We start from the raw sequence: 20,605 nt of genomic DNA on the forward strand, positions 1-20,605 counted from the left end.
AAGAGTTGCCTCTGTAATGAAGTCTGAGGGCCAGGTTATTCGAGGAGCAGCAAAGGCATGTGTGAAGACAGATAATATGGACCCAAATATCTCCCACAGTTTTGATAGCACCCAATCTTTCCATATGGTTTTAACTGAGTTACAAAAAAAGGGGGGGGGGAGGGACTTGAAACCAACCATGGGTTAAGGATTGAGTTTCAGATCTCCACCCATGATTTCCAGGAGCCAGGGTCTTGAGGGAGAAAATGAGGTAAAATAAAAAGGCAGGGTGTTATTCCATCCCTCTACTCACTAAGACATTCTGGGGTGATCTTGGGAAGGAGCAGAACATTCATATGTTCATGTGGAACAAAAACAGTGATACTAACTGTCAGGGCACATATATCTTGTAAGTGAATTCAAAATAGTTTTTAAGTGACTTCAGAAAATAACTATGGATGCCTTGACTCCTAAGGCCCATGACTAAAAGCGTTTTTAAATAAAATATTTTTCTTTTTCTTGTTTCTGAACTTGCATTTGAAAAATAAGGCTTCTCAAAACTGAAAAACAGAACGCTCTCCAAGCATCTCATTTCTGTCTCTGCAATCTCTTCTGTCCACCTCCACTGTCCCCACCTCACTAGCTCTAGGGCAGCCACGTTCCCTGTGCTAGTTTCTCTTTACCACCCGCAGGCGCCTGATTGTAGGGCATGAGCCACGGGCTGAGAGTGGGGGACTCTGAGAAACACTGGAGCCAGGATGGGGTTGTGGGCACAGCAGGGAAGCCTGGGGTTTGCTGGGTTGACAAAGTTGGCTTTGGTTCTTGGTTCTACTGGTTTTGGACATGTGACCCTGAACTTTTTTTCTCCTTCATAAAATGAGCAGGCCAGCTGTTCTTGTCCTCTATGGATGGACTTCTATAAACTACACTTAACACGAAAACAAGGAGATGCTGTCAACATTCAGCTGTCAAAATCAGGAAATGCTGGCTCTTCCTCTCTGTGGATGTATACTCCTGTGGGTGTGGACTCCTGTAGGTGTGGATTCCTGTGGGTGTGAACTTCTGTGGGTGTGGACTACTGTGGATGTCTACTCCTGTAGTTGTGGACTCCTGTGGTTGTAGACTCCTGTAATGTGGAATCCTGTAGGTCTGTACTCCTGTGGATGTCTACTCCTGTGGGTGTGGAGTCCTGTGGTTATATATATCTGTGGGTGTGCACTCCTGTGGGTATGAAGTCTTGTGGATATCTACTCCTGTGGGTGTGAACTCCTGTGGGTGTGGACTCCTGTGGGTATATACACCTGTGGGTGTGCACTCCTGTGGATTTCTACTCCTGTGGGTGAGGACTCCTGTGGATTTCTACTCCTGTGGGTGAGGCCTCCTGCGGATGTCTACTCCTGTGGGTATGCACTCCTGTGGATGTCTACTCCTGTGGATGTGTTCTCCTGTGGGTGTGGACTCCTGTGGGCGTGAACTCCTGTGGATGTCTACTCCCGTGGGTGTGGAATCCTGTGGTTATATACACCCGTGGGGGTGCACTCCTGGGGCTGTCTACTCCTGTGGATGTGGACTCCAGAGGGTGTGCATTCCTGTGGTGTGTACTCCTGTGGGTGTGAATTCCTGTGGTTGTGGACTCCTGTGGGTGTGCACACCAGTGGGTGTGAAATCCTGTGGATGTAGACTCCTGTGGGTGTGGACTCCTGTGGGTATGAAGTCTTGTGGATGTCTACTGCTTGGGTGTGGACTCCTGTGGGTGTTTACTTTTGTGGGTGTGCACTCCTGTGGGTGTGTATCCTGTGGTGGTGTACTCCTGTGGATGTGTACCCGGGTGGGTGTGAATTATTGTGGGTTTGTACTCCTGTGGGTGTGGACTCCTGTGGATGTGTACTCCAGTGGGTGTGAAATCCTGTGGGTCTATACACTTCCAGGTGTGCACTCCTGTGGGTATGAACTCTTGTGGATGTCCACTGCTTCAGTGTGGACTCCTGTGTGTGTTTACTTTTGTGGGTGTGCACTCCTGCAGGTGTGTACCCTGTGGTGGTGTACTCCTGTGGATGTGTACTCTGGTGCGTGTGAACTATTGTGCAGTTGTACTCCTGTGGGTGTTGACTCAGGTGGGTGTGGACTCCTGTGGGTGTATACACCTGTGGGTGTATATTCCTGTGGACGTGGACTCCTGTGGGTGTGAATTCCAATTGATGTGTACTCCTGTGGGTGTGAACTCCTGTGGTTGTTGACTCCTGTGGGTGTGGACTCTAGTACATGTGTACCTCTGTGGGTGTGCATTCCTGTGGGTGTGGACTCCTGTGGGTGTGTGCTCCTATGAGTGTGAGTTCCTGTAGATGTGCCCTCCGGTGGGTGTGGACTCCTGTGGGTGTGAACTCCTGTGGATGTGGACTCCTGTGAGTGTGGACTCCTGTGAGTGTGAACTCCTGTGGGTGTGAATTCCTGTGGATGTGGACTCCTGTGTGTGTGGACTCTTGTGGTTGTTGACTCCTGTGGGTGTGATCTCCTGTGGTTGTCAACTCCTGTGGGTGTAGACTCCTGTGCATGTGTATTCCTGTGGGTATGGACTCCTGTTGGTGTGTACTTCTGTGGTGTGAAGTCCTGTGTATGTGTACTCCTGTGGGTGTGGACTTCTGTGGGTGTGAACTGCTGTGGGTGTGTACTCCTGTGGGTGTGTACTCTCTGGATATTTATTTCTGGTATGTTTTCAAGGAGAAGATTTAGTAAGAGTGAAGATAGGTCACAGACAGGCAGGCTAGGAAAGGTGTCTAATGACCAAGCCAGTGAGAAATGAGATAAAACAAAGGTTAAGTGAGTTTCTAAGACAATCTCTGAGGACTCATGATCAGCCTGTCTCTAACCACTGGGTAGAATGAGCTGGGATCTTGGAACTCTGTGCAGAGGCAGCACACAGTAGACCTGAAAGGGGTACTCCTCCTTCAAAACAAAGAACATGTTCATCTTTTAAAAAGAGACAGCACTCTTTGGGCTGGAGAGGTGGCTTAGTGGTTAAGTGCTTGCCTGTGAAGCCTAAGGACCCCGTTTCGAGGCTCAACTCCCCAGGACCCACATTAGCCAGATGCACAAGGGTGCTCATGCATCTGGAGCTTGTTTGCTATGGCTGAAGGTCCTGGCATACTCATTCTCTCTCTCTCTGTCTCACTATCTGCCTCTTTCTCTCTCTGTCTGTTGCTCTTAAATAAATAAATAAAAATAAACAAAAAATTTTAAAAAGAGACAGCACTCTGGACAGGCACAACTGGATTGCATTCTAATTCACATAAAATTTTTAATTATAAAGGTCATAAAATAACAGAATGTGGATTTGGGCATCCATGGCTGATAAGTCAGCAAATAGTAGTGAAAGGTACATATTAATTCAAAATTTCATCATAGATAAGACATCTGACCTCTTGCATCCAATGTTAAAACAAGAACAAATGGCCTTTAGACCCCTAAAGTCCTCAAGTTGCTCTTTGGAACAGCAGCACTTGAGAGTTTCTTCACACGTGTTTATTCCTTTGGGATGTTGCTATGTAATCACCAATGAAATGCTCCCCTGAAAATTGTAACCCATCAGAGAATTTGGTTAAAATCAAGTCAATTCCTTTGAGAATTTCATGGAAATGTCAGCCAACCATGAAAAGCTAAGAAAGAGAACTAAACGGAATGCTCAGCTTTGGTGAACTGAGCAGGCAGAGCGGTGCTTGGCAGCAAACAGGTAACATGCCATTTTGATATACAGATGTAGAGAACATCTTAAAGACCTGTGTAGGCTCTAAAACTACAGAGAAATAATGAACATCTTGCTTAATGCAGTATTTTTAACACCAGTGCCCACATAAACATCCCAAATTAAGTTCTTTATGATGAGAACAAGTCTTTCCAAGTGTCTAAACCACTTCTGAGCTTTAAGCTATACCTCAGAAATTCAGTGGGTATCTGAAAGGGTCATAACCATGCACCTCCAAGGAGAAGCTAAAGGGAATTTCCATAAGATGCTTCTGGCTCAGGGTTAGGGAATCTCAAGCCAAGGCCATCTCTATGTAGTTCTTAAAATGCTGAGAGCTTGCCACCCCAGTGGCTTTACTGGAAAACAGTGACAGCCGGGACTTGTGAAGCTCTTGCCTTGTCCTTCCAACCTGAGATCTTTGTGTGGTAGGAAAAGGCTTTATATGAACAAAATAAAACAACTCTTTTACCTCTGATACTTTTTTTCAGCTTCTCAAAACCCAGACACCTCTTCCAGCATTAACAAACCTCATCAGAATATTACAGCTCAGGAGCCTGTGAATGGCTCAAGCTCAGCTCAGGGCAAGGATGACTCAACAAAAACCAGAGGGGTTGGTGGTGAAAGTGTGTTATTGGCTTGTGATTTACAAAGCCAAAGGTGTTTTTAGGGAAAAGACCAGAATGGCCAAGAATCATATAAACAGACACCAATTCTAGGAAAACTCTGAGGAATTGTAAGAAAATTCTCTTTTACCCAGACCAGCCAAGGTTTCTGAGGTAGCCACTAGTCCTCAGACCTTGTACATGGTGGTCTCTGAGAAGAATTTGTTTGTTTACATTAACAGAGAACTGGGCCTCTGTTCTGGAAGCCCAGTCCAGAGCAGAAGGAATTGAGACATGGAACTCAGCTGAGGAACCGGTTTCCCTCCACCCCAATGCCACTGCTTTTTTTTTTTTTTTTTTGGTCACTGTTTTTAAGGGCTTTAATGTGTCTAAGGGAGTCTATGGCAAACACTCTACTACTAGGCTATACTCCTATACTAGGCTAGGCTAGGCTAGGCTATACTCCTATACTATACTATACTATACTAGGCTATACTCCTATACTATACTTTGCTTTTTGAGTCAGCAAAAATATGAGGACCATGATTAAGACCAGATGGGTCAGTGGTCACCTTAACAGGTATGACAATGTCACTGTAAACTGATGACACTGAGGGTCACTGCTTTGGATGCTGGTTGCCAATGAGCACCAAGTAATTCAGCTCTGTCCCCCCTTTACATTCTTGACCTCCAAGGATGTGAAGGGTGTGCACTCTTGTGGGTGTGAACTCCTGTGGATGTGTACCCCTCTGGGTGTGGACCCTGTGGGTGTGAACTCCTGTGGGTATATACACTGGTGGATGTGCACTCCTGTGTGTATGAACACTTGTGGATGTCTACTGCTTGGGTGTGGACTCCTGTGGGTGTTTACTTTTGTGGGTGTGCACTCCTGTGGGTGTGTATCCTGTGGTGGTGTACTCCTGTGGATGTGTACCCTGGTGGGTGTGAATTATTGTGGGTTTGTACTCCTGTGGGTGTGGACTCCTGTGGATGTGCACACAAGGGTGTGAAGGGTGTGTGGAGACTCCCTCTGCCATCTTGATAAGATCAGAATTAAGATTGGTTTCAGTAAGATCAGTTTCAGTATGGAAAATACCATTCCTTTTCATACCTGAGTTTGGAGAAGAGGCTACACTTGCTACATGAGTGTTTTACCCTACTGCCTTCAATGCTGACACTTAGCATGGGGCAACAAGCCTAAGGCCAACTTCTTAGAGCGCATTCACATGCTGCAGGCTACATAACTGGAGCCACAAGATGGCCTTTAGGGTAACCTTAGAGTGCCACTCTATTTTTCCCCCAACCACTTTATGCGAAAGGCACCACAGGCCTCTTCTACTGCTGGCAATAGGGGGCAAAATAAGGAAAGGGGTGCACTGGCAGTGTGTTTACATGAGGTAAGGATCTGGGTGTCCCATGGTGACTATATGCTGTATTAGCCTGGAATCTACATACTGGACAAACACAAATCCCATCTGTCCAGCAGGGCTCACCGCCTGCAGGCCTGTTTTACGTCAGTCCTGACCACCAGTCAACTTGTGAAAGAGGTCCTCATCAAGCATCTCGTTCTGGTCCATGGAGCGGGTAGACAAGAAAATGTAGCCACCAATGTACTCATGCACGACCTTGCAATCTGCACTCAGGCAGGTGAACGCGATGGAAACATTTTGGTCAAACTCGATCGCCACCTGGAAGAGGAAGTCATGGATAGGCTTAAACTCTGCCAGGGAAGGCTGAGAAAGAAGCTGTTTTGCCGGAGATAGTCCCTGGAGTTCGGCACTGCCAAGGTGTCTGATGGATGCATGCTCCCAAAACATACAGAAAATCCCTTCCCGGCAGGCAGCACTTTCAGAAAACATGCCTTTGCTTTCTGCGCCCCCTTGTGTCAGCTTTGATCACACCTGAAAAGCATTCCCATCTATTTTCATTTGTCTCTTTGCCGGTAAGAACTTTCCAAGACCTCTGCAGACTCCATCTTCTCTCCTTCCTTCCCTCCTCCCTCCTCTCTCTTTCTCTCTATGGGCAAGTTACATATATGTGCTGATGCAGCACCCTGTGCACTGGCCTGTGGTGGGCAGAAGAGAACTCCTGGTATCCCCCTCCATCAGTCACCATTTGGTTTTTCTTTGCAATGGAGTCTCTTAATAATTTGGAGCTTGCCCTTTGAAATTGCCTAGTCATTCTTCTCTCTCTCTCTCTTTTTTTCCCCCCAGTGATTTTCTTGTCTCTGCTCCCCACAGGGCTGAGGTTTCAGTCTGTGTGGCCATACTCAACTGTTTACATGCAGTCTGGAGTTTTGAACTTGGGTGGTCTTAGGCCTTCATGCTTGCACAGGAAGTATACTTAATCCCAGCCCTATCTCTCCAGCCCCTTCTTTTCTTTATTTTGAGACAGAGTTATACTCTGTAGCCCAGGCTGGCCTAGAACTCACTACTGCAGCCCAGCACTACAATGAGTGCTGGGATTACATGTGTGACCCACCACTGCTGCATGCAGACTCTCATAGGGCACACAAGGCTTGATTTTTTTTTTTTACAGTTATTGCTTTATATCCCTTCCCAGATGAAAGTTTAAAAACTCCAAGCACTAGGAAAAGCTATAGAGAATGCCTGGGTCTTATTCTCATGGAATTCCCTTGGGAATTGATGCCTAGCTTCTACTCCATGTGACTTAGATTTAGTTGGTGTTGGGTGTGGTTAGAACAATAGTACTTTTTGGTGTGCATCATGTTGTGTGTATGATGTGTTTCGTGTGTGTTCATGCATGTGCGTGGAGGTCAGAGGACGACTGTCGGTGTTCGTCCTCACTTTTCACCTCCGTTGAAGGTGCCATTCACCATTGCTCTTGCCAGGCTAGCTGGTCCCCAACTTCTGGCAGATTCTCCTATTTCCACCTCCCTTCTGTCTTTTATTCTACACGTGTTCCCAGTTGCTTACTAACACTGCTGAGAGGAATCCAAGGTTCTTAAAAAAGTGTAGGTAGCTTATTGTTCTTCATGCTGATGAGTTTTTTTATAGAAAAATGAGAATGCCAAAGAAACAAAGGAAGATAGACACTTGTATCAGCAACATGAGACTGTTCTTCATTAGCAGTAGGCACCAAAGTGCTTCTAACTTTATCTAGAATTTTCCATGACACAGGCTTGGCCTTGGCCTGAATATAGTTTCTAGGATGCAAAATGGTGGCAGCTGTCACCAGGGTGAGTTGAGGGCTCATCTCAGGGGATAAGCTTTCCTCATCTTTGTACAGCTCAACTGCTCCTTTATCACTTCCTCTAGAATGTTCTATAGGTGGACAATTAAGCCTCTGGGTCCACAACCAGTTAGAGTTCTTGGCAGATAATCAGATGAGGCCTGTTTCTGATTTATTTTGTGTATCATTTTCATCTAAAGTACTTTCTGCTAAGTAATAACTGGCATGAACCTTATATATTCCTATGGTGAGGTGATAAAGTTTATAATCTGTCTGTGGAAGGAAAACCTGCATGGAGACTAGGCCCGCCTGCAGCATTAACTGGAGCACCTTCAGCCTGTTCTTGTGAGAAAACTGCCCAGAATTGCAAGTGATGACTTTAGCAGGCAACTGCCACATGCCTGTGGTTTCTTAGTTCAAAGCCTAAGGCACTCTCTAAAAATATGAATCTGATTTTCTACCAGAATGCACATTTACAGGATGAGCAGGGAATATTAAGCACTTTCACATTACCTGCCGGATTTCCCAATTGACATTCCACTGCTTCATATTGCTGAATCTCCATGTAGTAATTGGAATCCCAGTGGCTACATCAATTCTAATCAACCTATTATAGGAAACTCCCAGAATGTCATCTTTCTTGCTTCCTTTAAATCTGCAAAAATAATAGTAATTAATGGAAGCAATCGCTATTCACATACAATTTTTAAACATTACATAATAACACTTCTAAATACTTTCTATAGGTGGATAATTTTACAGGGATAAAGAAGATAAGAATGGAGGGAATTAGGACTGTCCTGAGGACATTCTTTTTACTGTATTTATTTATTTTAAAGAGAAGGAGAGCTAGGGAGAAGAAGAAAGGGAAGGAGGGAGAGGGAAGGACGAAGGGAGAAAGGAAAGGGAATATTGACACTCCATGGTCTCTTGCCACTGCAAAATCCTGATTCATGTGCCACTTTGTGCATCTGGCTTTACATGGGTACTAGAATCTTGAACCCAGACCAGCAGGCTTTGCAAGCAAGTGCCTAAACCTTTGAGCCATTTCCCCAGCCCATGAAGACATTCTTTTAAGTGAAATTCTTATGAGAGGAACGCAAAATAAGAAGCATGAGGGTCAAATCACCTCACATAAAAACATCATTCACTATGTTCTAGGCTTAGGATTATAGAAATATAGAATATAGGAACCAGTAGAATATTTCTGAGTAGTAAGGAATGCAGAAGTTTGGTGTGGCCTGACTTAGGCTTTATAGGGATCACACCTTGGAAGACAAATGTACAGTTAGGGTCCTGGTGATGGCAGTGGGGGGCAAAAAGAAGTGATCAGATTTTGTGTATGTTCTAAAGAGAGAACTAATAGGATCTGCTAATAGAATGGATTGCAGTGCAAGAGAGGCTGCTGGGTCAGAAATGACTCAGCACCTTAGCCCAAACATTGACAGGGAGAAGTTGTCATTTAGTTTGTCATAGAGTAGTACAGAGGGGCTGGTTTTAGGCGGAGGGACAAGAATTTGGGATATGGTAAAATGGGATGTCACTCATTAAACACTCTAGGGTAACTGGCTGTGTAACTCAGCAGTCTAAGAGAGAGTTCTGGGCTCTGGATACACATGCGAAAGTAATGAGAACATAAAGGAAGCCATATGCATGTCTGAGCCCCAAGACAGGATGCATAGATTGAAGAGTGTCTTAAGACACCAGGGCTTGTGCACTCAGCATTCTCAAAGATTGGGAAGATGAGAAAGAACAATGAAAGAGGAGTGAAAGAACCTGCCTGTGAAGGACAGCCTGGAATATGGGCTGTATGGGAAGTCAAGAGGAGCCAGTGGGTCAGGGAGGATGGAATGATTCACAGTCCCATGCTCCTGAAAGGTCAGGTGACAACTGGATTAAGCAGTATGGAGGCCATGGGTGTCCTTGATAAGAGCAAAAGGCAGAGCTGAGGTGTGTAGAGAGACCAGTTAGGAATAGATCAAGAGAGAACAGAAGAAAGGAACTGGGAACAGTACTAAGATATGCTCAGGTAGGTCGCTAAAAGCGGTAGGAGATGGCGACAGCAATGTGAAGATGGGTGAGATGTTGATGTTAGTGTGGATGCTGTAGAAGAGAAGAAAAATGCTTTATCTCCTTACCACCATCCCTTAAAGCTGGCTCTACTTTTCTGGAACCATTCCCATACCTTTTATTATTCATTCTGTGCTTTTTAAAAAAATACTTTATTTATTTGACAGAGAGAGGGGGGGAGAGGGAGAGGGAGGGCGGAGAGACAGAGAGAGAGAGAGGTGAGAATGGGCATGCCAGGGCCTCCAGCCACTGCAAATGAACTCCAGATGCGTGCGCCCCCTTGTGCATCTGGCTAACATGGGTCCTGGGGAATCGAACCGTGGTCCTTTGGCTTTGCAGGCAAACACACCTTAACCGCTAAGCCATCTCTCCAGCCCTCATTCTGTGGTTTAATAGTTTTTTTTTTTTTTTTTTTTTTGAGAAAGAGTCTCACATATGCTAAGTTTGCCTTGAACTCACTACGGAGCATAGGATAACCTTGAACTCCCAATTCCCTTTCCTCTGGAGTGCTGGGATTTCAGGGATACACCACCACACCTGCAATACTGGGGACTGACCCCACAGTTTTATGCATGTCAGACAAGCACTCTACCAACTGAGCTTCATTTCCAGCCTCTTAATATTAGTATCACAAATTAACCCACTTCTGTGTCCACCTACATTTCCATAGCCCATGAAAAGTCCTTGGGCTGCTCTCTCCTCCAGAGAGTTGTAAAGCACAGACCTAAGTTTCTCAGGATGGGCAGCTCCTTGCTGCTGCCTGTCACCCTGTATGCAGGGTCTGCTCCAGCCCTCTGACTGGCCTTTGAAAAGGTAGAGACTTTTCTGTGTTTTTTTTTGAAGTGGGGGTTGGGGTTGTGGTTATCTCACTATAGTCTAAACTCATGGTGATCCTCCTATGTCAGAAAGGCATTGTGCTTCACACCCCACTTAGATAGATGCTTTTGACCAAATGTGGGCTTGCTGCCTCAAAGTCTTGTTTCAATCACCAGATCTATCAACAGGAGGTATGAACAGTGGGAGGTAAAGGGCAAGCAGAAGGCCAAAGGGGAAGTGGTATAAAGAAATATTTGACCTCAGAAGCTTGTACAGGCTCACTCACACCTCACAACTGACTTGCACTGCTTCACTGGATTTTTCTCAGCAGAGTGAGTTCAGATACTCACTGAGCAAGTTCAGAAGCTGAATCTTGCTTTAAGCTACTACAAATGTCCAGGTCAAATGCTAGCATGGGAATCGGGGGCCTGAGAGCTGGACCTGGTTACCTCAAGTGTTTCTGGCTGTTTCTACTATGCTGACTTCAGAGCTACAGGTAAATGTGTGTGTGTCTGTGTGAGTTGGGGTACATATACACACATGTGCGTGCACATACGTGGGCATCCAGCACAACTTTGGTCAGCAGGTCTGTCTGTCTCTCTCTCCTACCCCTGCCCTCTCCCTCTGGAGTTCTGGGAATAGAACCTAAGGCCTTGAACATACTAGGCAAATGCTACCCAAATATTCTACTCTACCACTAAGCTACATCCCTAGCTCTTGGTGTTTTGAGATAAGGTTTGTTAATGTGGCTCAGCTGATCTTCAGGCTGGCCTCACAGTCCTCTTGCCTTTGTATCTTGAGTGCTGAGATTATAGACAGGGATGTGCTGCCCCACCTTCTTCACCGTTTTGTTAGGGTGAATAAAGCAGGAGTTTGTTTTTTTTTTTTTAAATAAATGGAGGGGGCATAAATTTAATGAGATGTTTCAGTGTTGAAAAGGTCTGAATACAGTACCTTGTTGACAGAGGCAGGACAAACCAGGGATTTGGAAAGAACCAAGAGAACACTTAAAACTATATTTTTGTGTATGTCAATGTTTAAAATGAGAAAGTAACACACTGTTCGTGGCCTCAGGATTAAGTATAAATTGTGGTGGGGTGTGGCGACTCACGTTATAATCCCAGTACTCAGAAGGCTAAGGTGAAAGGACTGTCATGTTTCTAGGTCAGCCTGGGCTATAGTGAAACCCTACTTCAAAGCCACAACAAAAACGTTTGCTTATGCATCAAGTCTTCCTTGAAGAATTACAGAGTATAATATAAGCCTGTTTATGCACATAAATTAAAGAAGCCATTCATTTTATATGGTGTGGCACAGCCATCATATTCAGTGCAGACTACCAAGAGGACTCTGGGCTCTATGCAAGGGATGGCTCTCACTAGCAGAAAAACCTGAACAAATCACTTGTTTTTTTTTTTTTGTTTGTTTGATTTTTGTGTTCTCAACTCTAAATATGGAGTAATAGATGGGCTACCTACAGGGAGTTCAGTCCCAGATATCTTCAGAGACCAGCAGGAACCAGGTCTGTACCTGAAAAGGCTGGATGAACATAGGACTTGGGGCTTGTCTTCAGGGTCCCTGTCTGGAAACCTAAAGTCCCACAAAGCCTCACGTGGCTACACTGTGAGATACACCACAGCAGGAGGAGCCTGACATGAAAGGAAGTCACACATGCCAGAAACCCAGGGACTGACACTGGCTTTCTAAAGATGGTCATTCTCAAATAAATTCTGTGCAATCTTAACATTTCCTCTCCATCATTTAGCTAAGTTTCAGCAGAGTTGTTGATGCATGGATTTTTTTTTTAATAGCAGACAAAAGTGCTTGGGATATTTGTAAAATAGTAATATTCTAAAATAAAAAGAACTTGAGGGCTGATGAGATGGTTCAGTGGCTGAGGCACTTGCCTGAAAAGCCTAGGGACTTGGGTTTGCTTCCCCAGTGCCTTAATAAGGCAGGATGCACAGGATGACACATGTGTTTGGAGTTTGTTTCCAGTGGCTAGAGGCTCTGGTGTGCCCATTCTTTCTCTCTCTTTCTTTCCCTCTTTCTCTCACAAATCAATCAATCATTTATTCATTCAGTCAATCAGTCAACAAAATATTTAACAAAATAGCTTGATATTTTAGACAAACTGGACTTTCAGAGAGCCACTACGACTGAACAAAAGTGGGCAGTAGGTTAAGACGTCAGTCACCTGACAAGAGAGTAGGTGAGGCCAAATTCAGGAAGGGACTGCCATGCTTGGATGAACCGCAATTTGGCTTCCACCAGAGGCATCTGGGCCACGTTCTGGTGTGCTTCCAGGATCCGGGCTGCCAGCTAAGCAAAAACAGGAGACATCAAACTCTTGGTAGCATTTACCAATTGCTTAGTAAACATATCAGCTCCTGATCCCCAGGGTGAGCAAAAAATATAGCTAATACTCAGTACATAGTCAAATTTCTCTATCAACCTCTGTTTCACGACGATGGTTCTAATGAAATGGAGTCCTTCTTTTATTTCAGAATTTAAGCAGTTTGTACAATGAACTGACTAGGCAGTATTACCTGTTTAGACTTGTGTTTTTTTGCACACCGAGGTGACACAAAACATTCTGGGTTCATGTCCATGCTTTCAAGACTGGAGGTCACCTGAGACGACGAGTTCCGGTTTTTCATCTTCAGAAAGGAAAGGATGTTGAGGACTTCTGTCTGATAGGAGCTGTCTGCCATGGTTTTGCCCTTTGATGCCAAGACACAGGCAGCCATCCACTGGGCATATTGATTTTCCTGCAACAAATGCCAGAGGGCTCAGAAGCAAGTTCAAGTACAAGGCCACCTCACTGCAAACAGAGCAGAGCTTGGACTGCATACCTGACCAGAACCAAAAGGCTGAGAAGTAATAGACAGCTTGGGTTTTATAACATAAAATCATTATCCTCTTCCAGTCAAGGAATAATGTGAGGTGACACAAGCTCTGCGTGATGACTAACCATCAATGGTAACACCCAGCAGCCACTTTTGAGGTTGTATTGAGTTTCTAGAGGGTGAGGGACTAGAAGATGGGAATGCCAGCTTTAATCCTTGGTGTATAGGAAAGTTTTCACTAAAAGATGATTCAAGGAAACAAAAAAGCACTTGTACCATAAACAGATGAAACTCCAAATGGAGACACATATTTCTATCTCTATAACAGGGTGATCTCCACGACAAAAGAAAACAGTGAAAAATCACCAATTTGGGCTGGAGGGATGGCTTAGTGGTTAAGACATTTGCCTGCAAAGCCAAAGGACCCAGGTTTGATTCCCCAGGACCCACATATGCCAGATGCACAAGGTTGCATGTGTGTTTGGAGTTCATTTGCAGTGGCTGGAGGCCCTGGCGTGCCCATTCTCTCTGTCTGTCTGTCTATCTCTCTCTCTCTAACTTTCAAATACATAAACAAACAAACAAACAAACAAATAAAATGACTTTTAAAAAGCCACCAATTTTCTGTACTGTTTGCGCATTCATCTATCCTTAGTAAAGATTCTAACTCTAAGGTAGAAATCAAGGCTAAGATGGGATTTTAATTGGTTAGTGGCAGTTTCTGTCATTCTAATTTCTGTCATGCTAATGTAAGAGAGACAACAGGAATGGTCCCCAGCAGGTAAAGTGGAAAGGAAAGTTCCTCAAAGCAATACTGAGCTATTGGCTTCGACCCTCAGCTTCCTGGTATCCATCCCTCTTGCACATCCCTCATGTATAGTTCATCGCACTCAAGACAGAGTTTAGCTTCCGTCCTACTGCCCTCTTCTCTCCCTCTTATGTGATTTGCTTTGGCCAGTGGGATGTGAGTAGAAGTGACGGTACACCAATTTCAAACCTAAGCTTTGGGAGACTGCTTATGCTGCTAGTTGGCCTCTTGTGCCTCTCCTATCACTACTTCCTCCAGATAGCCTAAGACCAAGAGTAGGTAAAAAGCTCAAACTGTGGAAAGGGGACAAGCCTTATTTGATTATGAGACCCATGGTTCACCACAGGGTGTGACCAGCTAACACTAGTCTTGGAACATCAGACCCCAGCTAAAATGCAGATCTTCTGGAAACAGATGCTTAGTGTTGAGTGTTATTGTGCCACTATTATACTATGATTTTTCTTTGCTACAAAGTAACAACTGGCCAATACAAATACCTAATAGGTAGTACCCAATTTAGCATGTTTTAAAAAAATGTATTGATTTATTTGCAAGCAGAGATAGATAGGAGAGAGACAGACAAAGAGAATGGACATGCCAGGGCCTCTAGCCATTGCAAACAGACTCCAGATGTATGCACCACTTTGTACATATGGCTTTATGTGAGTACTGCAGAACTGAACTTAGGTCATTAAGCTTTGTAGGCAACTGCCTTAACCACTGAGCAATCTTTCCAGCCCCTGATTTAGAATCTTCTGACTTAAGATTTTTAAATTTTATAATGTAAAAACATGCTTACACAATCACTGTTTTTCACTTCTAGTACAGAATTCAATAAATTACATAAGATATTTAATATTTTATTGTCAAACAGTCTTGGTATTAGATGATTAACCCAACTGTAGGCTAATCTAAGAGGTCTGAACATGCTTAAGGTAGGTTAACTTAGGATGTTTTTAGGTTGACAGTACATCTAATACACCTAACTGACAATTTAGGATCTGCTCACTGGGACCTAACCCATAAGTAAGTCAAGGAAACATCTTTGCTTTGCTCTTGGTCTTAACAAAGAGGAACTAATGAGATTTTCATGGTTGTACTTACATGGTCGCATCTCAAATACACTTCATTCATACCATCAGCAACAGGGATCAGCAACTTGATTCCAAATTTCTTCCCTGCTACATTCACATCTGGCGCAACTTCACAGCCTGCAGGACAAGAGGCAAGGACAAAATTAAGTTCTGAGGAATCTGTTATAATAAATATCAGACATTTATCTGAAATAAAGACTTCACACATAAGTCCCTCAAATTTGGTTTCTACTTGAAAAATTGGAGAAGTAACTAACAATATTATAAGAAATTTATACATAAGGCAATTAATATGGGTAAAGACAATGATTTTATGATTTTCAAAAATTCCACTGAATTCTTTTCCAAGATGGTGTTGGCTATCTCTTGTTAGGCACAATGATAAAAATGAAAAATTTCTTTTGAGACAGAATCTCACTACGTAGCTCAGTCTGGCCTTGAACTTGCTGTGTAGACTTGGGCTGCCCTTGAACTCATAATCCTCCTGCCTTAGACTCCTGAGTGCTGGGGTTACAGCTGTGGACCACCATGCCTTACATGAATATAAAATTTAAAGAGATCAAAGGAGACATAATCCTCTGATTGTCACCATAATGACTGAACTGAGTCCATTGGCTGATCATGTATTTTAATGACTATAGATATAGACTCATGGTCATTTTTGGAAATCAGAAGAGGCACTAATGTGACATTGAACTAAATATAACTTTTCTTGGCTTTTCCTTTCTTCCCTACAGTGCTAGGGGTAGAACCTGCAGCCTTGTACAAAAGCACATGCTTGAATTGGAGAGATGGCTTAGTGGTTAAGGTACTTGACTGCAAAGCCAAAGGACCCAGGTTTGATTCCTCAATACCCACATAAAGCCAGGTGCACAAGGTGCCACATGCATCTGGAGATTGTTTGTAGTGGCTGTGAAGCCCTAGCATGCCCATTTACTCTCTCCCTCTATCTGCCTCTCTCTCCCCCCCTCTCTCAAATAAACATATAGTTTTAATAAAAACCATGTGCTCTACCAATGAGCCACACCACCAAACCTGACATAATGGTCCTTGAACTCAGAAAGCTCCTCCAGATCTTACAGTTTATCATCTGTGACACTTATAACCACAAATCACTGACTGGCTATGTCAGGAAAGAAGGGAAACAGAGTTCCATTCTCTATGACCATGCAAGGTCCAAACTCCTGGAGGAAGACAGGCTGCTGTTTGGAAGCTGTGAGAGCACCTTGTTCCTTCAGGTTCTGTTGAAATCTTGTTTTTTACTCTGTTCACAGTATCACAAGGGGCCACAGAGAGAAGCAGGGTGTCCTTACCTCTAAGATTTAGTTTTTCTATTGGTTCTCCTTGTTCAAGCTCCTGATTTTTAAAGTAGGCTATAGATGTATCCTTAAAGACAAACCAATATTGTTTGAAAGCCTTTAATATTAGCTTCTTGGGCCTGCAAATTAAAGTATAGTAAACATTTAAACCATGAATCGAAACTGCACAACCCATCACAAACTCTGAGTACAACAAGCCTTGGGGACAACATCTTTATGTGTTTATTTTTTTCAAATGGCTGATTTCTTTTTTAAAACTTTCTTTTTTTCTTTCTTTCTTTCTTTCTTTTTTTTTTTTTTTTTTTTGAGGTAGGGTTTCATTCTAGCATAGGCTGACCTAGAACTCACTCTGTACCTCCAGGGCTGACCTCAAACTCAAAATGATTCTTCTACATCTGCCTCTTGAGTGCTGAGATTAAAGGCATGTGCCACTATACCTGGCTTGCTGATTTTATTTCTTTTTCTTTTTTTTTCTGGTGCTATACTAATTTTTTTTTTTCCTGGAGCTTGGGATCAAATCCAGAGCTTCACTCCTGATGAGCATGTGCTCTAACATCCTCAGCCCACTACTCATTTATTTATTTCCTTTTTTTTTTTTTTTTTTTTTTTGAGGTAGGGTTTCCATCTAGCCCAGGCTGACCTGGAATAAGACTCAGGCTCGTCTCACACTCACAGCAATCATCCTACCTCAGCCGCCCAAGTGCTCTGTGCCACCATGCCTGGCCCACTAAGTCATTTCTAAAGGCTAGAAATGTGGTGTGGCTATGTGATGCAAAAGTTAATGCAAAGATTCAAACTCAGCCAGACCTCCTGTGTCCACACCTCAGTCTCTGCCACTGCCTCTCCCTTTTCTCCTAGGAAAGACCTGACACATGCCTGGGCTGCATGTTCTGCCTCGGTGATGGTGACACTAGCAGTCTGCATTCCACATGGCTTTTGGGAAGAGAAAATAAGGTTATCTATGGCAAGGGATTATTGTGGTGCCGGGCACATCTGAAGTGCTGCCCCTAGGAAACCTACATGACTCTGCCAACATTTGAGATCTCAGTGGTAGGAGGCCCTAGCATTGCTCAATCTCTATCTCTCTGTCTGCCTGCCTCTTTCTCTCTAAATAAATAAATAAACAAACAAATAAGTATATAAATATTTTTTAAAATATAAAAACAGGCTGGAGAGGTGGCTTAGCAGTTAAGGCATTTGCCTGCAAAGCCAAAGGATCCTGTTTGATTCCTCAGGATCAATGCAAACCAGATGCACAAGGTGGTGCATGCATCTGGAGTTCATCTGCAGTGACTGGAGGCCCTGGAACACACAATCACTCTCTCTTTAAAATAAAAAAATAAATTAAAAAAACTGGAGTTTTAAAAATATATTCAAATAAATAAAATAAATTAAAAACCAACATAGCTGGGTATGGTTGTGTTTGTCTGTGATCCTAACACTTGAGAGGCTGAGGCAGGAGGATTGTGAGTTCAAAGCCAGTCTAGGCCAAGTAGTGAGACTCTGTCTCAAATAAGGAGAAGCTAGGGATATTGCTTAATGGTAGAGTGTTTGCCTAGCATGAGGCACAAGGCCCTAGGTTTGATCCTTAGCACCTCAAAACAATAAATAAATAAACTCTCAAACCTCTAAAATATCAATACAACTCCAGTATATTACAGGAGAATATTATATAACCATTATAAAATAAATTTTAAAAAGATTACGTGGAGTTAGCATCTTCGGGATTTAAAACTACTGCATTCAAGCAATATTTATTATAGAGAGTTATAGTCAATATAGGTTATGGAAAGTATTTAAACATTATTTGTCTAATACCCAGATTGTTAGAAATTAACAGCATTTGTAAAAAGAAAATCTAAAGTCAGCCTCAAATCAAAAGACATAAATCACATGGCCTTGGTTTAGTCTTTAGAATTAAGAATGAAGCCTACTTCCTCTGTCTTAACTGGTCTTTGGTTCTTTCTACAAGCTCCTTCAGTTCGGTCTTTCAGGCTGCTTCTAACACCTTGACAAAGCGGATACTGATCGTTCAGGTTCTGTGCTCCAATGGCTGGGGTGGGGTGGAACAGGGGACAGAACAGGTGGCTTGGGAATGATTTACGTGAGAACACAACTGTCTTTCCAATTCTTATCAGAAGAACAGGGAAATAAAAGAATTTTCAGAAGGAGGCATTCACACATGCAAAGTGCACAGATGAGTCAGAGCTGAGTAAGTTGTTCATAAGATTTGAGTGAAATGCTTCTTAAGCACCCACCTCAGGCTGGACAATGGGCTGAGTCGTGCAATGGAGAGAGAGGAGTTTCTGTGGCTGCAGCGTCTCCGTGTGTGGAGCAGGACAGAGACAAGAATAACAAGATAGAAGGGGTCCTATCAAGGAGGTAGACTTCATATTTTAGGATAATTCAGACTCTGGTGTTCATCAGAACTGAAAGGGAGATTGTTAGAGATGGTGAGTCCCAGGCAACCAGACCCAGCAGATACAGGTCGCCTATCCCAGGCTTATTTGAGAATCACCAGACTAGACCAGATGTCTTCAAACAATGGACGGGCATAGCATCTTCCCCTAACATATATGTAATTATTTGTAAACTGCACCTTTGTACTACTATAAATATTATAAAACCTACACAATAATATAAATACAAAGTAGCTGAAAAGTTCAGTTCATCTAGTTACATATATCCCAATGGAATTATCTTAACTATGGTTATTACATGATAATGTTCCCATTATCAAGCTATATACTTATTGTTAAAAGCTTTTGTGGAGACAAAGCTGCTAAATTGTCCTTTGCTGATATCAATTATTCACTTAGGAAAATCAATCAGAATATGTTGCACTTTAACATTTTCAGCAGATAGGTTTCAAACATATAGCTTTCCTATGATGTTTAGCATAGAAAATCTCTCTAACTACTTTTGTTTCCAACTTTTAAAGTATGTAAATAATATTTTGGGGGTATTGGAACTTGAACCCGAGACTTGGCACACACTGGGCAAGGGCTGTACCACTGAGCTATATTCCTAATTAGTTATTATTTTTAATCACCTTATTGGGAGGACTGTAGGAGAGGGTATGAATTAAAATGGAGCATAATGACAATCATGTATGGCAATGCCATAATGCAAGCCAATATTTGCATGCCAACCTAAGAAGTAATTTAATACCTAACTTTATTGAGGTGTGATTAGCATACAGAGAGCTGTGCATACTTGATGTATAAATCTGGATGAATTTGGGGCACCTATGTGATGTGAAACCAATGCCATATACATATTCATCACCTCTCAAAGTTTCCTCCTACTCTTTCTTTACTATTTTCTTGTATGTGTGAGCACATTTAACTTTTTTTTGTTGTTGTTTTACATTAACTTTCTTAACAAGTTGCCTTATGCTGTATTGTAAGCCTTCATAACTTTCTTGTATACTGAATCTCTATATCTTTCCTTATTTCCTCCTCCCTCCAGCCCCTAACAGTCACTATTGTACCCTCTTCTTCTGTGAGTTTGATTATTTTAGATTCTACAGACATATAAATAAGATCACATAGGATTTATCTTTTAATAGGTGGTATCATTATTGGTAGCCGAGTTACAAGGGAAATGTTTCAGGATGTTTTAAAATGTTATAACATTAGTATCTTTTAAAAACTAGTTATATTGTTATTTATTTTATAATCACCATTTACTTAAAGGAGGAATAAGCCTGTATTATTTTGGAAACATCTCGGAGCTTAAAAAGAATGACCATAGGTAAAAAGTTTGGAACATTTATATTGTTAAAAAAAACCCAAACAACAACAACAAAAACCCAAACCATGTAACACAACTTACAGGCATTTCTCCATTTGCAAACAAGTGAGCTTTTATAGTATAGTCAAGATTTTCATGACCATTCATCATCTACTTATAAAGTACTACAAAGATTCTAGAATATTTTAAGACTTGTTTTGTGAAATGAATATAACAACTCCTTTAGCTTACTGTGGAAGTCTGACTGTCACTTTTTTATCTGCCTATAAAAAACTCAGTGTAAGAATTTTATCCTTGTTGTCTATTTGTGTAGTTACTTTTTATATTCCACAAGTGACACAGTGCTGGCACATAACATTGCTCATATTTCATCATTTACTA

At 42.6% G+C, this 20,605-nt stretch overlaps 1 protein-coding gene across 1 annotated transcript in view; it reads right to left on the reverse strand.

Moving 5' to 3' along the window:
- Positions 1-3,249: 3,249 nt before the first annotated feature.
- The window catches only part of Fermt1 (FERM domain containing kindlin 1), a 45,833-nt gene continuing 28,477 nt past the window's right edge, over positions 3,250-20,605 (reverse strand). Inside the window, exons 10-15 of the mRNA XM_045157706.1 lie at positions 16,463-16,587; positions 15,160-15,266; positions 12,948-13,169; positions 12,596-12,720; positions 8,026-8,167; positions 3,250-6,008 (exon numbers count right to left, since the gene is read on the reverse strand). Of these exons, the coding sequence (XP_045013641.1) occupies positions 5,835-6,008; positions 8,026-8,167; positions 12,596-12,720; positions 12,948-13,169; positions 15,160-15,266; positions 16,463-16,587 (895 nt within the window). The 3' untranslated portion in view covers positions 3,250-5,834. The remainder of the gene's footprint in view (positions 6,009-8,025; positions 8,168-12,595; positions 12,721-12,947; positions 13,170-15,159; positions 15,267-16,462; positions 16,588-20,605) is intronic.

The sequence above is a fragment of the Jaculus jaculus genome, chromosome 8 (genome assembly GCF_020740685.1).
Source record: "Jaculus jaculus isolate mJacJac1 chromosome 8, mJacJac1.mat.Y.cur, whole genome shotgun sequence".
NCBI lineage: Eukaryota > Metazoa > Chordata > Mammalia > Rodentia > Dipodidae > Jaculus > Jaculus jaculus.